The 18,596-nt window shown below is 48.8% G+C and overlaps 1 protein-coding gene across 7 annotated transcripts in view; it reads right to left on the minus strand.

Moving 5' to 3' along the window:
• Positions 1-18,173, minus strand: part of LOC109881541 (kinesin-like protein KIF20B) — a 79,993-nt gene extending 61,820 nt beyond the window's left edge. For 4 of the 7 annotated variants that reach the window (XM_031804871.1, XM_031804870.1, XM_031804869.1 and 1 more), the window contains exons 1-19: positions 18,044-18,173; positions 17,483-17,675; positions 17,217-17,336; positions 16,829-16,967; positions 16,390-16,574; positions 16,227-16,278; positions 15,826-16,035; positions 15,538-15,649; positions 15,303-15,374; positions 15,035-15,181; positions 14,393-14,825; positions 12,307-12,446; positions 11,944-12,088; positions 11,547-11,706; positions 11,139-11,200; positions 10,843-10,962; positions 7,772-7,925; positions 5,388-7,131; positions 4,914-5,052 (exon numbers count right to left, since the gene is read on the minus strand). In XM_031804871.1, the coding sequence (XP_031660731.1) occupies positions 4,914-5,052; positions 5,388-7,131; positions 7,772-7,925; positions 10,843-10,962; positions 11,139-11,200; positions 11,547-11,706; positions 11,944-12,088; positions 12,307-12,446; positions 14,393-14,825; positions 15,035-15,181; positions 15,303-15,374; positions 15,538-15,649; positions 15,826-16,035; positions 16,227-16,278; positions 16,390-16,574; positions 16,829-16,967; positions 17,217-17,336; positions 17,483-17,674 (4,326 nt within the window). In that variant the 5' untranslated portion in view covers position 17,675; positions 18,044-18,173. The remainder of the gene's footprint in view (positions 1-4,913; positions 5,053-5,387; positions 7,132-7,771; positions 7,926-10,842; positions 10,963-11,138; positions 11,201-11,546; positions 11,707-11,943; positions 12,089-12,306; positions 12,447-14,392; positions 14,826-15,034; positions 15,182-15,302; positions 15,375-15,537; positions 15,650-15,825; positions 16,036-16,226; positions 16,279-16,389; positions 16,575-16,828; positions 16,968-17,216; positions 17,337-17,482; positions 17,676-18,043) is intronic. The other 3 variants (XM_031804872.1, XM_031804868.1, XM_031804867.1) reach the window with 3 other exon arrangements.
• Positions 18,174-18,596: the final 423 nt, after the last annotated feature.

Raw genomic sequence — 18,596 nt, forward strand, 5'->3', positions numbered from 1 at the left:
GCTACGCTGCCACCTCCCCACTCTAACCACTAGGCTACCCTGCCACCTCCCCACTAACCACTAGGCTACCCTGCCACCTCCCCACTCTAACCACTAGCCTACCCTGCACCTCCCCACTCTAACCACTAGGCTACCCTGCCACCTCCCCACTCTAACCACTAGGCTACCCTGCCACCTCCCCACTCTAACCACTAGGCTACCTGCCACCTCCCCACTCTAACCACTAGGCTACCCTGCCACCTCCCCACTCTACCACTAGGGCTACCCTTGCCACCTCCCACTCTAAACACTGGCACCTGCACTCCCACTCTAACCACAGGCTACCCTGCCACCTCCCACTCTAACCACTAGGCTACCCTGCCACCTCCCCACTCTAACCACTAGGCTACCCTGCCACTCCCCCTCTAACCACTAGGCTACCCTGCCACCTCCCCACTCTAACCACTAGGCTACCCTGCCACCTCCCCACTCTAACCACTAGGCTACTCTGCCCACCTCCCCACTCTAAACCACTAGGCTACCCTGCCACCTCCCCACTCTAACCACTAGGCTACCCTGCACCTCCCCACTCTAACCACTAGGCTACCCTGCACTCCCCACTCTAACCACTAGGCTACCCTGCCACCTCCCCACTCTAACCACTAGGCTACCCTGCCACCTCCCCACTCTAACCACTAGGCTACCCTGCACCTCCCCACTCTAACCACTAGGCTACCCTGCCACCTCCCCACTCTAACCACTAGGCTACCCTGCCACCTCCCCACTCTAACCACTAGGCTACCCTGCCACCTCCCCACTCTAACCACTAGGCTACCCTGCCACCTCCCCACTCTAACCACTAGGCTACCCTGCCACCTCCCCACTCTAACCACTAGGCTACCCTGCCACCTCCCCACTCTAACCACTAGGCTACCCTGCCACCTCCCCACTCTAACCACTAGGCTACCTGCCACCTCCCCACTCTAACCACTAGGCTACCCTGCCACCTCCCCACTCTAACCACTAGGGCTACCCTGCCACCTCCCCACTCTAACCACTAGGCTACCCTGCCACCTCCCCACTCTAACCACTAGGCTACCCTGCCACCTCCCCACTCTAACCACTAGGCTACCCTGCCACCTCCCCACTCTAACCACTAGGCTACCCTGCCACCTCCCCACTCTAACCACTAGGCTACCCTGCCACCTCCCCACTCTAACCACTAGGCTACCCTGCCACCTCCCCACTCTAACCACTAGGCTACCCTGCCACCTCCCCACTCTAACCACTAGGCTACCCTGCCACCTCCCCACTCTAACCACTAGGCTACCCTGCCACCTCCCCACTCTAACCACTAGGCTACCTGCCACCTCCCCACTCTAACCACTAGGCTACCCTGCCACCTCCCCACTCTAACCACTAGGCTACCCTGCCACCTCCCCACTCTAACCACTAGGCTACCCTGCCACCTCCCCACTCTAACCACTAGGCTACCCTGCCACCTCCCCACTCTAACCACTAGGCTACCCTGCCACCTCCCCACTCTAACCACTAGGCTACCCTGCCACCTCCCCACTCTAACCACTAGGCTACCCTGCACCTCCCCACTCTAACCACTAGGGCTACCCTGCCACTCCCCACTCTAACCACTAGGCTACCTGCCACTCCCCACTCTAACCACTAGGCTACCCTGCCACCTCCCCACTCTAACCACTAGGCTACCCTGCCACCTCCCACTCTAACCACTAGGCTACCCTGCCACCTCCCCACTCTAACCACTAGGCTACCCTGCCACCTCCCCACTCTAACCACTAGGCTACCCTGCCACCTCCCCACTCTAACCACTAGGCTACCCTGCCACCTCCCCACTCCTAACCACTAGGCTACCCTGCCACCTCCCACACTCTAACCACTAGGCTACCCTGCCACCTCCCCACTCTAACCACTAGGCTACCCTGCCACCTCCCCACTCTAACCACTAGGCTACCCTGCCACCTCCCCACTCTAACCACTAGGCTACCCTGCCACCTCCCCACTCTAACCACTAGGCTACCCTGCCACCTCCCCACTCTAACCACTAGGCTACCCTGCCACCTCCCCACTCTAACCACTAGGCTACCCTGCCACCTCCCCACTCTAACCACTAGGCTACCCTGCCACCTCCCCACTCTAACCACTAGGCTACCCTGCCACCTCCCCACTCTAACCACTAGGCTACCCTGCCACCTCCCCACTCTAACCACTAGGCTACCCTGCCACCTCCCCACTCTAACCACTAGGCTACCCTGCCACCTCCCCACTCTAACCACTAGGCTACCCTGCCACCTCCCCACTCTAACCACTAGGCTACCCTGCCACCTCCCCACTCTAACCACTAGGCTACCCCCTGCCACCTCCCCACTCTAACCACTAGGCTACCCTGCCACCTCCCCACTCTAACCACTAGGCTACCCTGCCACCTCCCCACTCTAACCACTAGGCTACCCTGCCACCTCCCCACTCTAACCACTAGGCTACCCTGCCACCTCCCCACTCTAACCACTAGGCTACCCTGCCACCTCCCCACTCTAACCACTAGGCTACCCTGCCACCTCCCCACTCTAACCACTAGGCTACCCTGCCACCTCCCCACTCTAACCACTAGGCTACCCTGCCACCTCCCACTCTAACCACTAGGCTACCCTGCCACCTCCCCACTAACCACTAGGCTACCCTGCCACCTCCCCACTCTAACCACTAGGCTACCCTGCCACCTCCCCCACTCTAACCACTAGGCTACCCTGCCACCTCCCCACTCTAACCACTAGGCTACCCTGCCACCTCCCCACTCTAACCACTAGGCTACCCTGCCACCTCCCCCACTCTAACCACTAGGCTACGCTGCCACCTCCCCACTCTAACCACTAGGCTACGCTGCCACCTCCCCACTCTAACCACTAGGCTACCCTGCCACCTCCCCACTCTAACCACTAGGCTACGCTGCCACCTCCCCACTCTAACCACTAGGCTACCCTGCCACCTCCCCACTCTAACCACTAGGCTACCCTGCCACCTCCCCACTCTAACCACTAGGCTACGCTGCCACCTCCCCACTCTAACCACTAGGCTACGCTGCCACCTCCCCACTCTAACCACTAGGCTACGCTGCCACCTCCCCACTCTAACCACTAGGCTACGCTGCCACCTCTACACTCTAACCACTAGGCTACGCTGCCACCTCCACACTCTAACCACTAGGCTACCCTGCCACCTCCCCACTCTAACCACTAGGCTACGCTGCCACCTCCACACTCTAACCACTAGGCTACGCTGCCACCTCCCCACTCTAACCACTAGGCTACCCTGCCACCTCCCCACTCTAACCACTAGGCTACGCTGCCACCTCCCCACTCTAACCACTAGGCTACGCTGCCACCTCCCCACTCTAACCACTAGGCTACGCTGCCACCTCCCCACTCTAACCACTAGGCTACCCTGCCACCTCCCCACTCTAACCACTAGGCTACCCTGCCACCTCCCAACTCTAACCACTAGGCTACGCTGCCACCTCCCCACTCTAACCACTAGGCTACGCTGCCACCTCCCCACTCTAACCACTAGGCTACCCTGCCACCTCCCCACTCTAACCACTAGGCTACGCTGCCACCTCCCCACTCTAACCACTAGGCTACCCTGCCACCTCCCCACTCTAACCACTAGGCTACGCTGCCGCCTCTACACTCTAACCACTAGGCTACGCTGCCGCCTCCCCACTCTAACCACTAGGCTACCCTGCCACCTCCCCACTCTAACCACTAGGCTACGCTGCCACCTCTACACTCTAACCACTAGGCTACCCTGCCACCTCCCCACTCTAACCACTAGGCTACGCTGCCACCTCCACACTCTAACCACTAGGCTACGCTGCCGCCTCCCCACTCTAACCACTAGGCTACCCTGCCACCTCTACACTCTAACCACTAGGCTACGCTGCCACCTCCCCACTCTAACCACTAGGCTACCCTGCCACCTCCCCACTCTAACCACTAGGCTACGCTGCCACCTCTACACTCTAACCACTAGGCTACGCTGCCGCCTCCCCACTCTAACCACTAGGCTACCCTGCCACCTCTACACTCTAACCACTAGGCTACGCTGCCACCTCCCCACTCTAACCACTAGGCTACGCTGCCACCTCTACACTCTAACCACTAGGCTACGCTGCCACCTCTACACTCTAACCACTAGGCTACGCTGCCACCTCCCCACTCTAACCACTAGGCTACCCTGCCACCTCCCCACTCTAACCACTAGGCTACCCTGCCACCTCCCCACTCTAACCACTAGGCTACCCTGCCACCTCCCCACTCTAACCACTAGGCTACCCTGCCACCTCCCCACTCTAACCACTAGGCTACCCTGCCACCTCCCCGCTCTAACCACTAGGCTACCCTGCCACCTCCCCGCTCTAACCACTAGGCTACGCTGCCACCTCCCCGCTCTAACCACTAGGCTACGCTGCCACCTCCCCGCTCTAACCACTAGGCTACGCTGCCGCCTCCCCGCTCTAACCACTAGGCTACGCTGCCGCCTCCCCGCTCTAACCACTAGGCTACGCTGCCGCCTCCCCGCTCTAACCACTAGGCTACGCTGCCGCCTCCCCGCTCTAACCACTAGGCTACGCTGCCACCTCCACACTCTAACCACTAGGCTACGCTGCCACCTCTACACTCTAACCACTAGGCTACGCTGCCACCTCTACACTCTAACCACTAGGCTACCCTGCCACCTCTACACTCTAACCACTAGGCTACGCTGCCACCTCTACACTCTAACCACTAGGCTACCCTGCCACCTCTACACTCTAACCACTAGGCTACCCTGCCACCTCTACACTCTAACCACTAGGCTACCCTGCCGCCACAATGAAAAATATAACTCTTTTCAGCCTTTACCTCCTTTTGAACTTGCAGTATCTGTTTTTTAGAGTCGGACAGCTTTTCTTTGAGATCAGAAACTTCATCGTCTTTCCTCTCAAGGTCCAGGCTCAAACTCTTCACTTTGTCCGAGTCAAGTTTAATGGTCTCCTTCAATCTGTGGTCACAAACACATGGGATTCATTTAAAAACACCGCTATATTAGAGAGAGAGGTTTAGCAGTCGGGATGAGCAGGGAAAATAAAGAAATCAAAACGACCCCTAAACCCGGTGCCCTGTACACCTTGTAGAGATCTGAGAAGACACGTGTAATCAATCTTGTAATAGCTGCACCTTGCCCTCTGATAGGCAGTACGGTGACAGTTCCACCTAGTCTACACCAATCATATCCTCTCAGATCTCCACACGTGCATAGGGTTTAGAGGATGATTTGGGATTGGCCCGTAGGCCTCCCCACTATTCAGAGTGAATGACGCCAGCAAGCCCACTAACCTGGTGATGTCCTGGGCTCTCTTCTTCAGCTCAGAGTCCTTCTGAGCGATGGCCTCTTCAGCCACGGCCAGCAGCTCCCTCCTCCTCTCCACCTCCCTCCTACGAGCCTCCTGCACCGCAGCGGTCTCCTCATCCTCCCACCTCTCCTGCGCCTCCCTCAGGCTCCTCTGCAGGCCCGACACCTCCGCCTCCTTGTTGAACAGTATCTTCTCCAACTCTGTCACTCTCTCCGTTTGGGACACGGTTACAGCCACCTCCCTCTCTGTTTGGCGGGTGCGCTCCTCTTCCTCCAGATAGGCCATCTTTCCCTTCAAGGTCGCAACCTCAACCTCCAGTTCAGAGTTTAGTTTCCTCAGCCCCTCTGCTACAGAGTTCTTGCTGTCAACGTGGGCCTCTTCTTTAGCCTCCATTTCCACCTTAAGCTGCTCCAAGGTCAGTTCCTGTTGGGCCAGTTTCTCCTTCAGCTCCCCCAACTCCTGTTCTATGATCTGCTGTTGGGCCAGTTTCTCCTTCAGCTCCCCCAACTCCTGTTCTGAGATCTGCTGTTGGGCCAGTTTCTCTTTCAGCTCCTGTTCTATGATCTGCTGTTGGGCCAGTTTCTCTTTCAGCTCCCCCAACTCCTGTTCTATGATCTGCTGTTGGGCCAGTTTCTCCTTCAGCTCCCCCAACTCCTGTTCTATGTTCTGCTGTTGCGCCAGTTTCTCCTTCAGCTCCCCCAACTCCTGTTCTATGATCTGCTGTTGGGCCAGTTTCTCCTTCAGCTCCCCCAACTCCTGTTCTGAGATCTGCTGTTGGGCCAGTTCCTCTTTCAGCTCCCCCAACTCCTGTTCTGAGATCTGCTGTTGGGCCAGTTTCTCTTTCAGCTCCTGTTCTATGATCTGCCGTTGGGCCAGTTTCTCTTTCAGCTCCTGTTCTATGATCTGCTGTTGGGCCAGTTTCTCCTTCAGCTCCCCCAACTCCTGTTCTATGATCTGCTGTTGGGCCAGTTTCTCTTTCAGCTCCTGTTCTATGATCTGCTGTTGGGCCAGTTTCTCTTTCAGCTCCTGTTCAATGATCTGCTGTTGGGCCAGTTTCTCTTTCAGCTCCTGTTCTATGATCTGCTGTTGGGCCAGTTTCTCTTTCAGCTCCTGTTCTATGATCTGCTGTTGGGCCAGTTTCTCTTTCAGCAAGAGCCTCTCCTCCAGGGCCTCTGAGCATTCCCTCTTCAGTTCCGCCATCTTGTCTCTGAGAAGCCTGCTGTCCCTTTGTACTCCCGACGCAGCTTGAGAGGCCACAACTTCCTGCCCTAGGCGTGCCACTTCCTGTTTCAGGGAGTCAATAAGGGCAGTTTTCTCTCTGAGCTCGTGGTCATGCGTGGCCTGTCGGTCCTCGGCAGCTTTTTCTGCTCTGGCCGTCTGCAGACTGACCTCCCTCTCCAGGGCCTGCAGCTTCCCAGTTAGATCCTGGGATTCCCCTCGGAGTGTGCTCATCTCCCACTGCAAGTCTCCCTGTTCCTGGAGTAGCCTGGCATTCTCCACCACCGCGGACAGGGCCTCCTCGTGAGCACGCGTCTGCGCCTCCAGCTCAGCTTTCAGCTCATGTTCCTCCATACAGGAGATATTGTTCTCCGGCACATTCCAGTCACCCTCTCCGTGTGCTACCTGATCAAGCTGCAGTGTGTCTACTAGTCGCGCCACTTCTGAGGATTTCACTTCCTGCTCCCAGCGCAATCTGTCCATCTCTTCCTCTTCCTCCCCATGGAATCCTAACAAAAGAACAGGACATTGATGAGTCATCTCTAAAAAAAATATATATACAAAAAAAAAGGCATTGCAAACCAAGTATATTATAATAGAATCGTCGGCAGTATGGTGGGATGTTAGTTTAGGTTAATGGGATGCTTAACAGTATATAACTGAATGAATCTGGTGTTCTGTCATTAAGCTTTAGCCAGTGGAATGGGATTAGGGCTAGAGGTTTGCTAAAACAGCAAAACAACAACTAGACACATTGCAATTTTGGTCAGCAATTGATAAATGAAAAATAAACATTTCTAAGCCCATCTTAGTGAAGATCATTTCTCAGAACATGGTGTCTCTAATGATGTGACACCTCAATAATACCTTCCATAGCTGGTACATATATATATATATATATATTATTTTAAATGTCTGAGTACAGAAAACCAAATAAAATCATGAATACGACAACCACTTTAAAAAAGTAGAAGCATTTATAATAGAAAACATAAGGAAGTCTGAGGCAGCATTATTTATTGAGCGCAGACAGCCGCCTTTTCGAGCGGATGTTTTTGCGACCTCCGGCATTACTCTCCCCCCCCCCTGCTCTCCCCCCAACAAACGGTGGGAGGGACATCCCGGCAGTGCTCGGAGCCGAACCCATACCTTTCTTGCTAGGGGGCTGTTCCTCCAGGTCCGGATGGAGGTCCACCAGCCGTTTACGGCTCTCTGTGCGAGAGCTGCTCTTCTCCCCTCCGGAACAAGTGCAGCTGCTCTTCAGACGCCGGAGCTCATCCTTGATGCTGTCGAATGTAGTCTTCTGACAAGGGAAACCCCCCCAACAGTGTTAAAACATCTAGCATGGCCTACTCAAGCTGGAATAAAAAAAATTAAAAGTCACGTTCTGGATATGAGCATTCATTTAAAAAAAAGGTGACATTTGGATGGGAAATTGGCACCAGTGAGCTATAAAAATGGGAGAGGTATTGCCAAATACAGAGTGTGACAGGGGTACTCAAAGTGGGGTCGGCTAGGTACCCGCAGGTGGTCAGATGTCAAAATATAATACATTGTTAAATGAATACTACTAAGAGATTAAACACAGTTTTGGACAACACATCCGTGGAATAAGTTAAGAGGTTATAATACAATATCATTCATTTACAATATATATTCTTAACCCTGAGTGACACAGGCCTGGGCAGCTCACAGGGATATTGGTATCCACAGTACATTTTTTAAACTCTGCCCCATGACAAAATGTGTCGTATTGCAATATTCTCTCAGATGCCAAGACATGGGCTTTTAAAATGTTGCTTCCCAGGGTCAGACTTGGTTCGTCCAGCCATGATGCACTGCAAAAAGTCATAGCAGAACTCATTTGCAATTATGTTCATCACTAACACAGAGAGGCTGCTGCCTACATACAAACTTGAAATCATTGGCCACTTCAATAAAATGGATCACTAGTCACTTTAATGTTTACATATCTTGCATTACTCATCTCACATGTACAGTTGAAGTCAGAATGTTGACATACACTTTGGTTGGAGTCATTCAATTGTTTTCAAACCACTCCACAAATTTCTTGTTAACAAACTATAGTTTTGGCAAGTCAGTTAGGACATCTACTCTGTGCATGACACGTAATTTTTCCAACAAATGTTTACAGACAGATTATTTCACTGTATCACAATTCCAGTAGGTCAGAAGTTTACATACACTAAGTTGACTGTGCCTTTAAACAGCTTGGAAAACTCCAGAAATGATGTCATGGCTTCAGAAGCTTCTGATAAATGATGTCAATTAGCCTGAGTCAATTGGAGGTGTACCTGTGGATGTATTTCAAGACCTACCTTCAAACTCAGTGCCTCTTTGCTTGACATCATGGGAAAATCAAAATAAATGGTAGACCTCCACAAGTCTGGTTCATCCTTGGGAGCAATTTCCAAATACCTGAAGGTACCACGTTCATCTGTACAAACAATAGTACGCAAGTATAAACACCATGGGACCACACAGCCGTCATACCGCTCAGGAAGGAGACGCGTTCTGTCTCCTAGAGATGAATGTACTTTTGTGTGAAAAGTGCAAATCAATCCCAGAACAACAGCAAAGGATCTTGTGAAGATGCTGGAGGAAACAGGTACAAAAGTATCTATATCCACAGTAAAACGAGTCCTTTTTCGGCATAACCTGAAAGGCCGCTCAGCAAGGAAGAAGAAACTGCTCCAAAACCGCCATTAAAAATCCAGACTACGGTTTGCAACTGTACATGGGGTCAAAGATCGTACATTTTGTACAAATGTCCTCTGGTCTGATGAAGCAAAAATAGAACTGTTTTCCATAATGACCATCGTTATGTTTGGAGGAAAAAGGGGGAGGCTTGCAAGCCGAAGAACACCATCCCAACTGTGAGGCACGGGGGTGGCAGCATCATGTTGTGGGGGTGCTTTGCTGCAGGAGAGACCGGTGCACTTCACAAAATAGATGGCATCATGAGGAAAGAAAATTATGTAGATATATTCAAGCAACATCTCAAGACATAAGTCAGGAAGTTATAGCTTGGTCGCAAATGGGTCTTCCAAATGGACAATGACCCCAAGCATACTTCCAAAGTTGTGGCAAAATGGCTTAAGGACAACAAAGTCAAGGTATTGGAGTGGCCATCACAAAGCCCTGACCTCAATCCCATAGATAATGTGTGGGCAGAACTGAAAGATTGTGTGCGAGCAAGGAGGTCTACAAGCCTGACTCAGTTACACCAGCTCTGTCAGGAGGAATGGGCCAAAGTTCACCCATATTATTGTGGGAAGCTTGTGGAAGGCTACCCGAAATGTTTGACCCAAGTTCAACAATTTAAAGGCAATGTTACCAAATACTAATTGAGTGTATGTAAACTTCTGACTCACTGGGAATGTGATGAAAGAAATAGAAGCTGAAATAAATCATTCTCCCTACTATTATTCAGACATTTCACATTCTTAAAATAAAGTGGTGATCCTAACTGACCTAAAACAGGGAATATTTACTAGGATTAAATGTCAGGAATGGTGAAAAACAGAGGTTTAAATGTATTTGGCTAAGGTGTATGTAAACTTCCAACTTCAACTGTACATTACATACCATCTATTGCATCTTGCCTCTGTCGCTCTGCATTACTCATCCATATATGTATATATTCTTACTCCATCCCTTTACTTAGATGTGTGTATTAGGTAGTTGTGGTGGAATTGTTAGATATTACTGCATTGTCGAAACTAGAAGCACAAGAATTGCGCCACACTCACAATAACATCTGCTAACCCTGTGACCAATAACATCTGCTAACCCTGTGACCAATAACATCTGCTAACCCTGTGACCAATAACATCTGCTAACCCTGTGACCAATAACATCTGCTAACCCTGTGACCAATAACATCTGCTAACCCTGTGACCAATAACATCTGCTAACCCTGTGACCAATAACATCTGCTAACCCTGTGACCAATAACATCTGCTAACCCTGTGACCAATAACATCTGCTAACCCTGTGACCAATAACATCTGCTAACCCTGTGACCAATAACATCTGCTAACCATGTGACCAATAACATCTGCTAACCATGTGCATGTGACCAATAACATTTGATGTGATGAATTTTCTATCACAAAAGCCCCCCCCCCCCAAAAAAAAGACTTGAGAATCACTGGACTATGAACAGGCTGATAGCTTGTCATTTAAAATGAACTTACATCCTTGATAGTGTCTTTGACCTGCTGGTCCACGGTGTTCCGAAGCGAGGAGATCATCTCATCCTTCTCATGACACACCTCCACGAGGTCGGAGAACTTCAGCTCCTGAGACTTTAGAGTCTACAAGAGAAAACACAAAAAAAGGTTTGTCAGTACGACTCTCAGTTAACACAGAACTAAACTGCAGCATCATGTGGTATACGTAGTCTGTCCACGATTGACTAGTTAGAATAAAAAAAATAAGTCACATTGCTGCCAAATACCCCCATCCAAAATAAGAATGCATTTGACAGTACCTTCCTAGCCTCGTCAAGCTGTTCGTTTGATTGCGGTGCTCGTCTGCAATCATTTTCCAGTTCTGAAAATCAACGGAAGACAACGGACTAATCAACCAGAAGGAAACCTAGCACGTTCCATCACAAAAACTGGAAAAAAATATAATAAAATCATGTAAACCGGTCTGCTTCTGTCATTGATGGATAAGTGAAAACTGCTGATTAACAGGTTATTGCTGACAGAGTTCTACTGAAAGGTGAATGTGACAGAGTGCATCAGTGGTTCATAATCCTGGTCCCGAGGACCCAAAAAGGGGTGCAACATCTTGGTTTTTAACATTACACACCCCTTTCAAAATCATCGTCAAGCCTCCGCTTAGTGGACTCCATTGTGTTGTGTTAAAATAAAACGACCGGCCAGTTGGTTACCATTGGTTTTGACAGGCAGCTGCTCTGAGAGGTTGGAGACGGTGTCACTACTTAGGTGGGCGACCACCAGACATGTCTTGCACGTCTCAGCCGCCATCTTTATGCCAGCCAGGTCACTGCACATGGAGTCAAACATGCCTCCCAACGACGAGCTGTCCTTCTACACGAGACAATACACATTTTTTAGTAATTCAGCAGAAGCTCTTATCCAGAGCGACTTACAGTACGTACATTCATCTTAAGATAGCTAGGTGAGACCACATGTCATAGTCGGTACGTGATTCCTCAATAGAGTAGTTATCAGCAAAGTCAGTGTCAGGTGGAGGAAGAGACAAGGCTATATACGATGGAGGTTGACACTGCTCGACGGCCAACGTGTCTAGTTTGGCCGTATTACCGTGGCTCGCTCTGCTCTGTCCAGTTCTTCATCGGTTCTTTCCAGCTCCTCTTGACTGGTGTTCTTGTTCACTAGATTCTTCAGGATCTCTAGACGCCTCTCCGCTCTCTCCTCGACAATCTCCTTCTCTTTGGCCAGACGTTCCCTTTAAAAAAGACAAAGAAATCAAGTTACTATAGCTACAGCTTGCTCAGTTTTATGCATGTAAAAACATTTACCTTTAAATCCCCCTTACTAATGTAAAGCTTTGAGTACCTCAGTTGATAAAAAAAGCAATATATCAATCAATCCAATCTATTATTATTTAAAAAACAGCCCTACAAAAATGACTACTTAAAACAAAATAGGCAGAGCAGAGCTCACTTGTAGTCGGTCTGCATTTCAGAGAAGAGCTCCGAGAAGTCCTTTGTGACCTCGTCACGGATCCGGGATTCCAGAGCCAGGTTTTCAGACCTCTCTTTCTGGAGCTGTTTCCGGAGCTCCTTCAACTGGAGGAGTTGGCTCTGAAAGGGTTAACAGACATTAAAATACTTACTTCACATTTCTCTCTTGTGGACAGACTTATATTTTTTTTACATTTTATTTGAAATAAAGCATCTGACCAAATTACACAAGAATTTAGTTCTGGGTGAACTTTACATTAAAAGGGACCAGAGTTTTGACAATGTGACCTGATCAGGCAAAACTCTGGTCCCTTTACGAGACTATTAGGCCTGAATCTTCCTCAAATTTCAGAACAATCAAATCAGGGCCTGGTAATGTAGGTGAATACTAAACAGAGTTTTGTAGTGATGGGGGAACAAATCAAATCTGGTTACATAATCGGATATTATTTTTGACAATATATTGTGTCTTTTTGACAATCTCGCTATTATTTTTGCGCTAGTTGGCTGTCCCTGCACAAAAACAATTTTTTTCCTTCATAGCTTGTGCTCCACTTTTTAAAAATAGGGAGCCAATTTGTTTTCAGCACTTATTTCCACAACGGATCAAAACTAGTCATCATGACTCGTCCCTCTGCAGCAGACATGTGGTGAGCAATATGTTCGGAACGCAAGAGAACAACAGTACCAAATCGCAATACATATTGAAATGGCACCTCAGTATGGTGACATTATGGTACGGTGAGGTCCCTCGGTATGGTGTAATGAGGCCCCTCAGTATGGTGTAATGAGGTGTGCTGTAATGAGGTCCCTCAGTATGGTGTAATGAGGCCCCTCAGTATGGTGTAATGAGGTGTGGTGTAATGAGGACCCCCCGTGTGGTGACAATATGGCACGGTGAGGTCCCTCGGTATGGTGCAATGAGGCCCCTCAGTATGGTGTAATGAGGCCCCTCAGTATGGTGTAATGAGGTGTGGTGTAATGAGGCCCCTCAGTATGGTGTAATGAGGTGTGGTGTAATGAGGCCCCCCCGTGTGGTGACAATATGGCACGGTGAGGTCCCTCAGTATGGTGTAATGAGGTCCCTCAGTATGGTGTAATGAGGTCCCTCAGTATGGTGTAATGAGGTCCCTCAGTATGGTGTAATGAGGTCCCTCAGTATGGTGTAATGAGGTCCCTCAGTATGGTGTAATGAGGCCCCTCAGTATGGTGTAATGAGGCCCCTCAGTATGGTGTAATGAGGCCCCTCAGTATGGTGTAATGAGGCCCCTCAGTATGGTGTAATGAGGCCCCTCAGTATGGTGTAATGAGGCCCCTCAGTATGGTGTAATGAGGCCCCTCAGTATGGTGTAATGAGGCCCCTCAGTATGGTGTAATGAGGCCCCTCAGTATGGTGTAATGAGGCCCCTCAGTATGGTGTAATGAGGCCCCTCAGTATGGTGTAATGAGGCCCCTCAGTATGGTGTAATGAGGCCCCTCAGTATGGTGTAATGAGGCCCCTCAGTATGGTGTAATGAGGCCCCTCAGTATGGTGTAATGAGGCCCCTCAGTATGGTGTAATGAGGTGTGGTGTAATGAGGCCCCTCAGTATGGTGTAATGAGGTGTGGTGTAATGAGGCCCCCCCGTGTGGTGACAATATGGCACGGTGAGGTCCCTCGGTATGGCGTAATGAGGCCCCTCCGTGTGGTGACAATATGGTACGGTGAGGTCCCTCGGTCTGGCGTAATGAGGCCCCTCCGTGTGGTGACAATATGGTACGGTGAGGTCCCTCGGTATGGTGCAATGAGGCCTGTTGTAATGAGATCCCTCAATATGGTGTAATGAGGTGTGGTGTAATGAGGTCCCTCAGTATGGTGTAATGAGGCCCCCCCGTGTGGTGACAATATGGTACGGTGAGGTCCCTCGGTCTGGCGTAATGAGGCCCCTCCGTGTGGTGACAATATGGTACGGTGAGGTCCCTCGGTATGGTGCAATGAGGCCTGTTGTAATGAGATCCCTCAATATGGTGTAATGGTGCCTGGGGTAATGAGGTCCCTGGCACTCCCTGACCTAGTAGCTGCCTTACCTCATAAGCATCTTTATCGATGAGAAACTTGTCATCGTCCACTTCTTTCATGGTCTCCTCAATCACGCTGTCCTCTGCCGTGTTCTCCTCTTCCATGCCATCAACATCCTCCTGTACATCCTCCAGACTGGTCTCCCAGCCAACCAGGGAGCTCCTTCTCCGCCGACCCAACAGATTCTTCCTGTCTGCTTGGTCGACGATCATGGACAGTTCCCGGGCCGACGTCTTGGTGGCGAGATGGGGGACGGTCTTGGATGTCAGCACCACCACCTTCTGAGCCACGGCGGAGAACTTGAGCACGTTGATCGTCTCGTCGTACATGGAGGCACACTGGTTGATGTTGACTACCATGCAGGCTTTGCCCCACCCACAGAAGAAGCCCTGCAGGTAGTGGGTGAGCTTGCTCTCCCTGAAAGGGATGTGCTGTGGCAGCCTAGCAAACAAGAGGCAGGTCAGAAAATAAATTGTATTTATTATGTTTGGACAGGGACGATGTACAACAAAAACAGTTCTCAGAGCACTGGGAAATGAGTTGAAGATTCAGCTAAAAGATTACATATAAACCCCCCCCCCCCCCCCCATTAGGCGTTCCTAATGTTTTGTAGACTCTATTACATATGTCAAATAGCAGACAAGGCTCACTTGGATTGCTGGCTTTGACGTAAGGCGTTGATACACTTGCCCAGCGTCATCAGCGATGTGTTGATGTTCCCTGCCTCTTTCAAACGCTCCCCTTTATTCTGCGTTTTAGCACACCGCTCAGACCCAGCCAGGTCACACAGGGACAACCTGAACAGAAAGACAAGAACAGCCTTGCCTTTAGACACCCACAAGTACTGCACGGGGCTCATATAAGATTTTTTTACTGTGCGCAAAAAAAAAAATGAATTGAAATATGCATTTCACTTACTCGCTGACAGAGTTAACGCGAGGAATCCGAGCATCTTCAATCCGCAGGATACGAACAGAAAATATGCTGTGGCTGAGCATAGGAACAGAACAAATTTATATATATTTTTTTATAAGAGCTCAGAGGTCAATCTACTCTACTGTGTGAACTTGGCTCACGCAAGTGAGTAACAGCCCAAAGAAACATTCAAATGAATAATTGAAAAAGGAAATGGACGTGCTTTAAATGCTCATACCTCCTGCTTGAGAGGAGGTTGAGCTTTGTGCTGGCAAAGCTCTGGTTCTTCTTTCCTAGCTTCATCACCTTGTAGGCTTCCTCCGCATTGTTCACTTGTACCCACTTCAGATCTGAAAAAAAAAAATCACACGCAGGAACATTTGGTCCTTTGCAGCTCAGTTGGTAGAGCATGGTGCTTCTCTAACAGGATTGTGGGTCCGATTCCCGGGATAGATATATAAAGAACTTGTTATACAGATATATATATATATATACATGTGTTTTACACCTCCAATGCATCTGTTACCTTTTACAAAGGAGTTGCCTTTGACATCCTGTGATAGCCGCAGCGTGGATCTCTTCAGGGCCCCGATCGGTACGGGCTCCAGCAAGTCGTGAATATTCTCGTTGTAGATTTCACAGAAGGACACCCAGACTGAGAACTTGGTGTGTGCGTCAACAACCAGACTGAAAGAGTCTTCAGTCACAGTCCTCTCAATGTCACTTAGTGTGGACCCTGTCAGAGAAACAAGTGGCGGGGTTAGCCTGTTTTACAAACCCTCTTGTTGGATAGAGGTCTATTGTGATGACAAACAACACACCAAACTACCAGAGAGAGAGAGAGAGAGCAACGTGACAATCATGTATAAATGCAGAACATGAACATGCATGGGGATGTAAGACCACATAAATGATGAATCTCCTTGCCTTGCAGGGTTGTCTTGCTTGTCTGGCTGGTGGAGCTTTTCGGGTTATCACTCTATGCGGGAAGAGCAATGATAGAATATAAATTATTAAACCCAAAGAAAAACTTGTTAAGTAATGCAATGGCTTAAATTTTTTTGGGGGGGTTAATAAATCAACCCTGTACCTCCTTGAGGAGCCTGAAGAGATTTCTCTTGTTAGTGGCCTCTTCACTCTGCTGGTCTTTAGTGAGCCTGATGAACTCTCTGCATCGCTGTGGCTTGATAGTTATCTGGTTGTAAACACGGCCCTCAATGCTGTTGAAGATGACATTCAAAGACCTTGGCAGGATCCCTGCGTTGGTCTCTGTACCTAAAAAAACAACAGGTGTTTAAGATTTGTTAATTTGTGAATCATGTCGTCTTCGTGTGTTTTTATGAGAGTTGGCCATAAAGAGCAAGGGGTTGAAGGGTCAACATATGATTTGACTTTAAAAAAGGTTTTGCGTTTCAGTGTTATTCAAACAGTGAATCTGTGCAACAGCTTAACTCAGGACAGCCCTTGTGTACAAGTAGGATGTTTAGGACAAAACAGCTGCAAGGCAAGAAAAGGCAAGAAAATCAAACCTAGAAATGTGAATGTCTTTCCAGCATTTGTGACTCCATATGTGAACACCAGAGAATTTCCACCTTCCAAAACATCCTTGACCAGACTTCTCACTGTGCCATCAAACATCTCCTTCTGAGAGGTTTCTGGCCCCAGCACCTGAGGACCAAAATAAATGAACAGTGTTGTTAGAAGATCCATCTTCTGTTCCTTATAAGGATTGTGGTTATTTATTTATTTTCAAGTGTGTTTTTGTTCTACTTTGTTAAAATGTGTTTTATACAGGGACAGTACACATTAAAATCAACATTACTGAAAATGTGTCAGATTTAGTTGGCAGGCAAAACACATATATATATATATATATATATAGTCCCTGGATGGCACTGACAGGCCCTGCTGAATGACCTGTGAGAACTGGAACCGTTGAGCTGTCTGAGGGACTGATTTGTCACTAAGCCTTGCTGAGAGGGAAGTCCTTGGAGCCTTGAGGAGCACCTTGTCCGGGGGCTCAATGGAAACGCAGTCCTTGAATTTGTATAGCAAAGGTCAACAAGTTAATGGTCAATTTAAAAACTTTTGGTCAACAGTTTTGGTCCAAGGCTCTTGTTACCTGGCGTGTGTGCTTCTTGTGAAAAAAACTATTTCAAGCCAGAACAGTGTGTTCAAATTACCTGCGATTCGCCATTTTCTCTTTCAATTGATGCGAACGGTCGAATGCGGAGGTACACCTGCAAGTGCTCGTTCTCTCCTAGGCACGACTCCTGTGAGTGAAACTCTGAGAAAAGATCTTTCCTCAGGTCGTCGACGTTAATTTCTCTCTCCTCTGCGTTTTCCAATGTGCTGTGACAACCTGATTCTATCATCCTGGTGTCATATGTGGTGGAGACAAAGAAACAGGGTGTTGAGCAAAAACACTGGCTATAGTTAGTTACCAACGGACATTAGCAACTCGCTAGCTAACAAATCACCTTCGACATTAATAAACCGTAAGCAGATCACAGCACTAAAACAGGCGGAGTAGAACGTGTTTTTTGTCGGCTTGAACGAAACAAATCGGTAACTACACTGACAGCTAGTTAACGTTGGCTAAATCACTATTGCCACGGCAACACAGCTAACTTAATCTTTTTTTTTTTTTACATAATGAAGAGACATGCAAACCACTAACTTACCCACATATATTCTAATCATTAGGGGTAAAAATGATATTAGCGTTTTTAATGTCTACTTACGTGACAGATCTTTTTTTTTGTTTCGCAACGAAATTCCGTCTTCTGTTGTCGTCCAAAACTGTCCCGGTCTCATTTTTAAATTCGACCAATCGGGAGACTGATCTCACTGATTTGTTTTTAACCGGAAGTGCTCATAGAAAACGCTGTCAAATATTGATTCTGTTTTTAACAAACCTTTGCATCTAGTGATTTTGTGTGATAGCTATGTATTTCTGAATATTATATTATCCATACGCCCACATTCCTATGATTGACTTCAATCTCTGCATGAACACGATATTTTTTAAATATAATTTTTTCATTTTAAGTCAATCTTGAATTGAGATCTAGGAAAGGGAAGGAGAAGAGAAAAAACAGTTAGGGAAGGGAGCAAGTGAAGAAGGAAAGGAAACTAGAATAGGAGGAAAGGAAAGGGTGTTAGAAAAAATTAGAGCTAGGAGCAAAGGGTAGGGTGGGGGGGAGGGATAAAAGAAAGGAGGCTAGATATTAAGATAAGAACAGGAGCTAGGAAGGCCAAGTGTAACAGATGTGAAATGGCTAGCTAAATAGCTTT

Source organism: Oncorhynchus kisutch, linkage group LG25 (genome assembly GCF_002021735.2).
Source record: "Oncorhynchus kisutch isolate 150728-3 linkage group LG25, Okis_V2, whole genome shotgun sequence".
In the NCBI taxonomy this organism is placed as follows: Eukaryota; Metazoa; Chordata; class Actinopteri; order Salmoniformes; family Salmonidae; genus Oncorhynchus; species Oncorhynchus kisutch.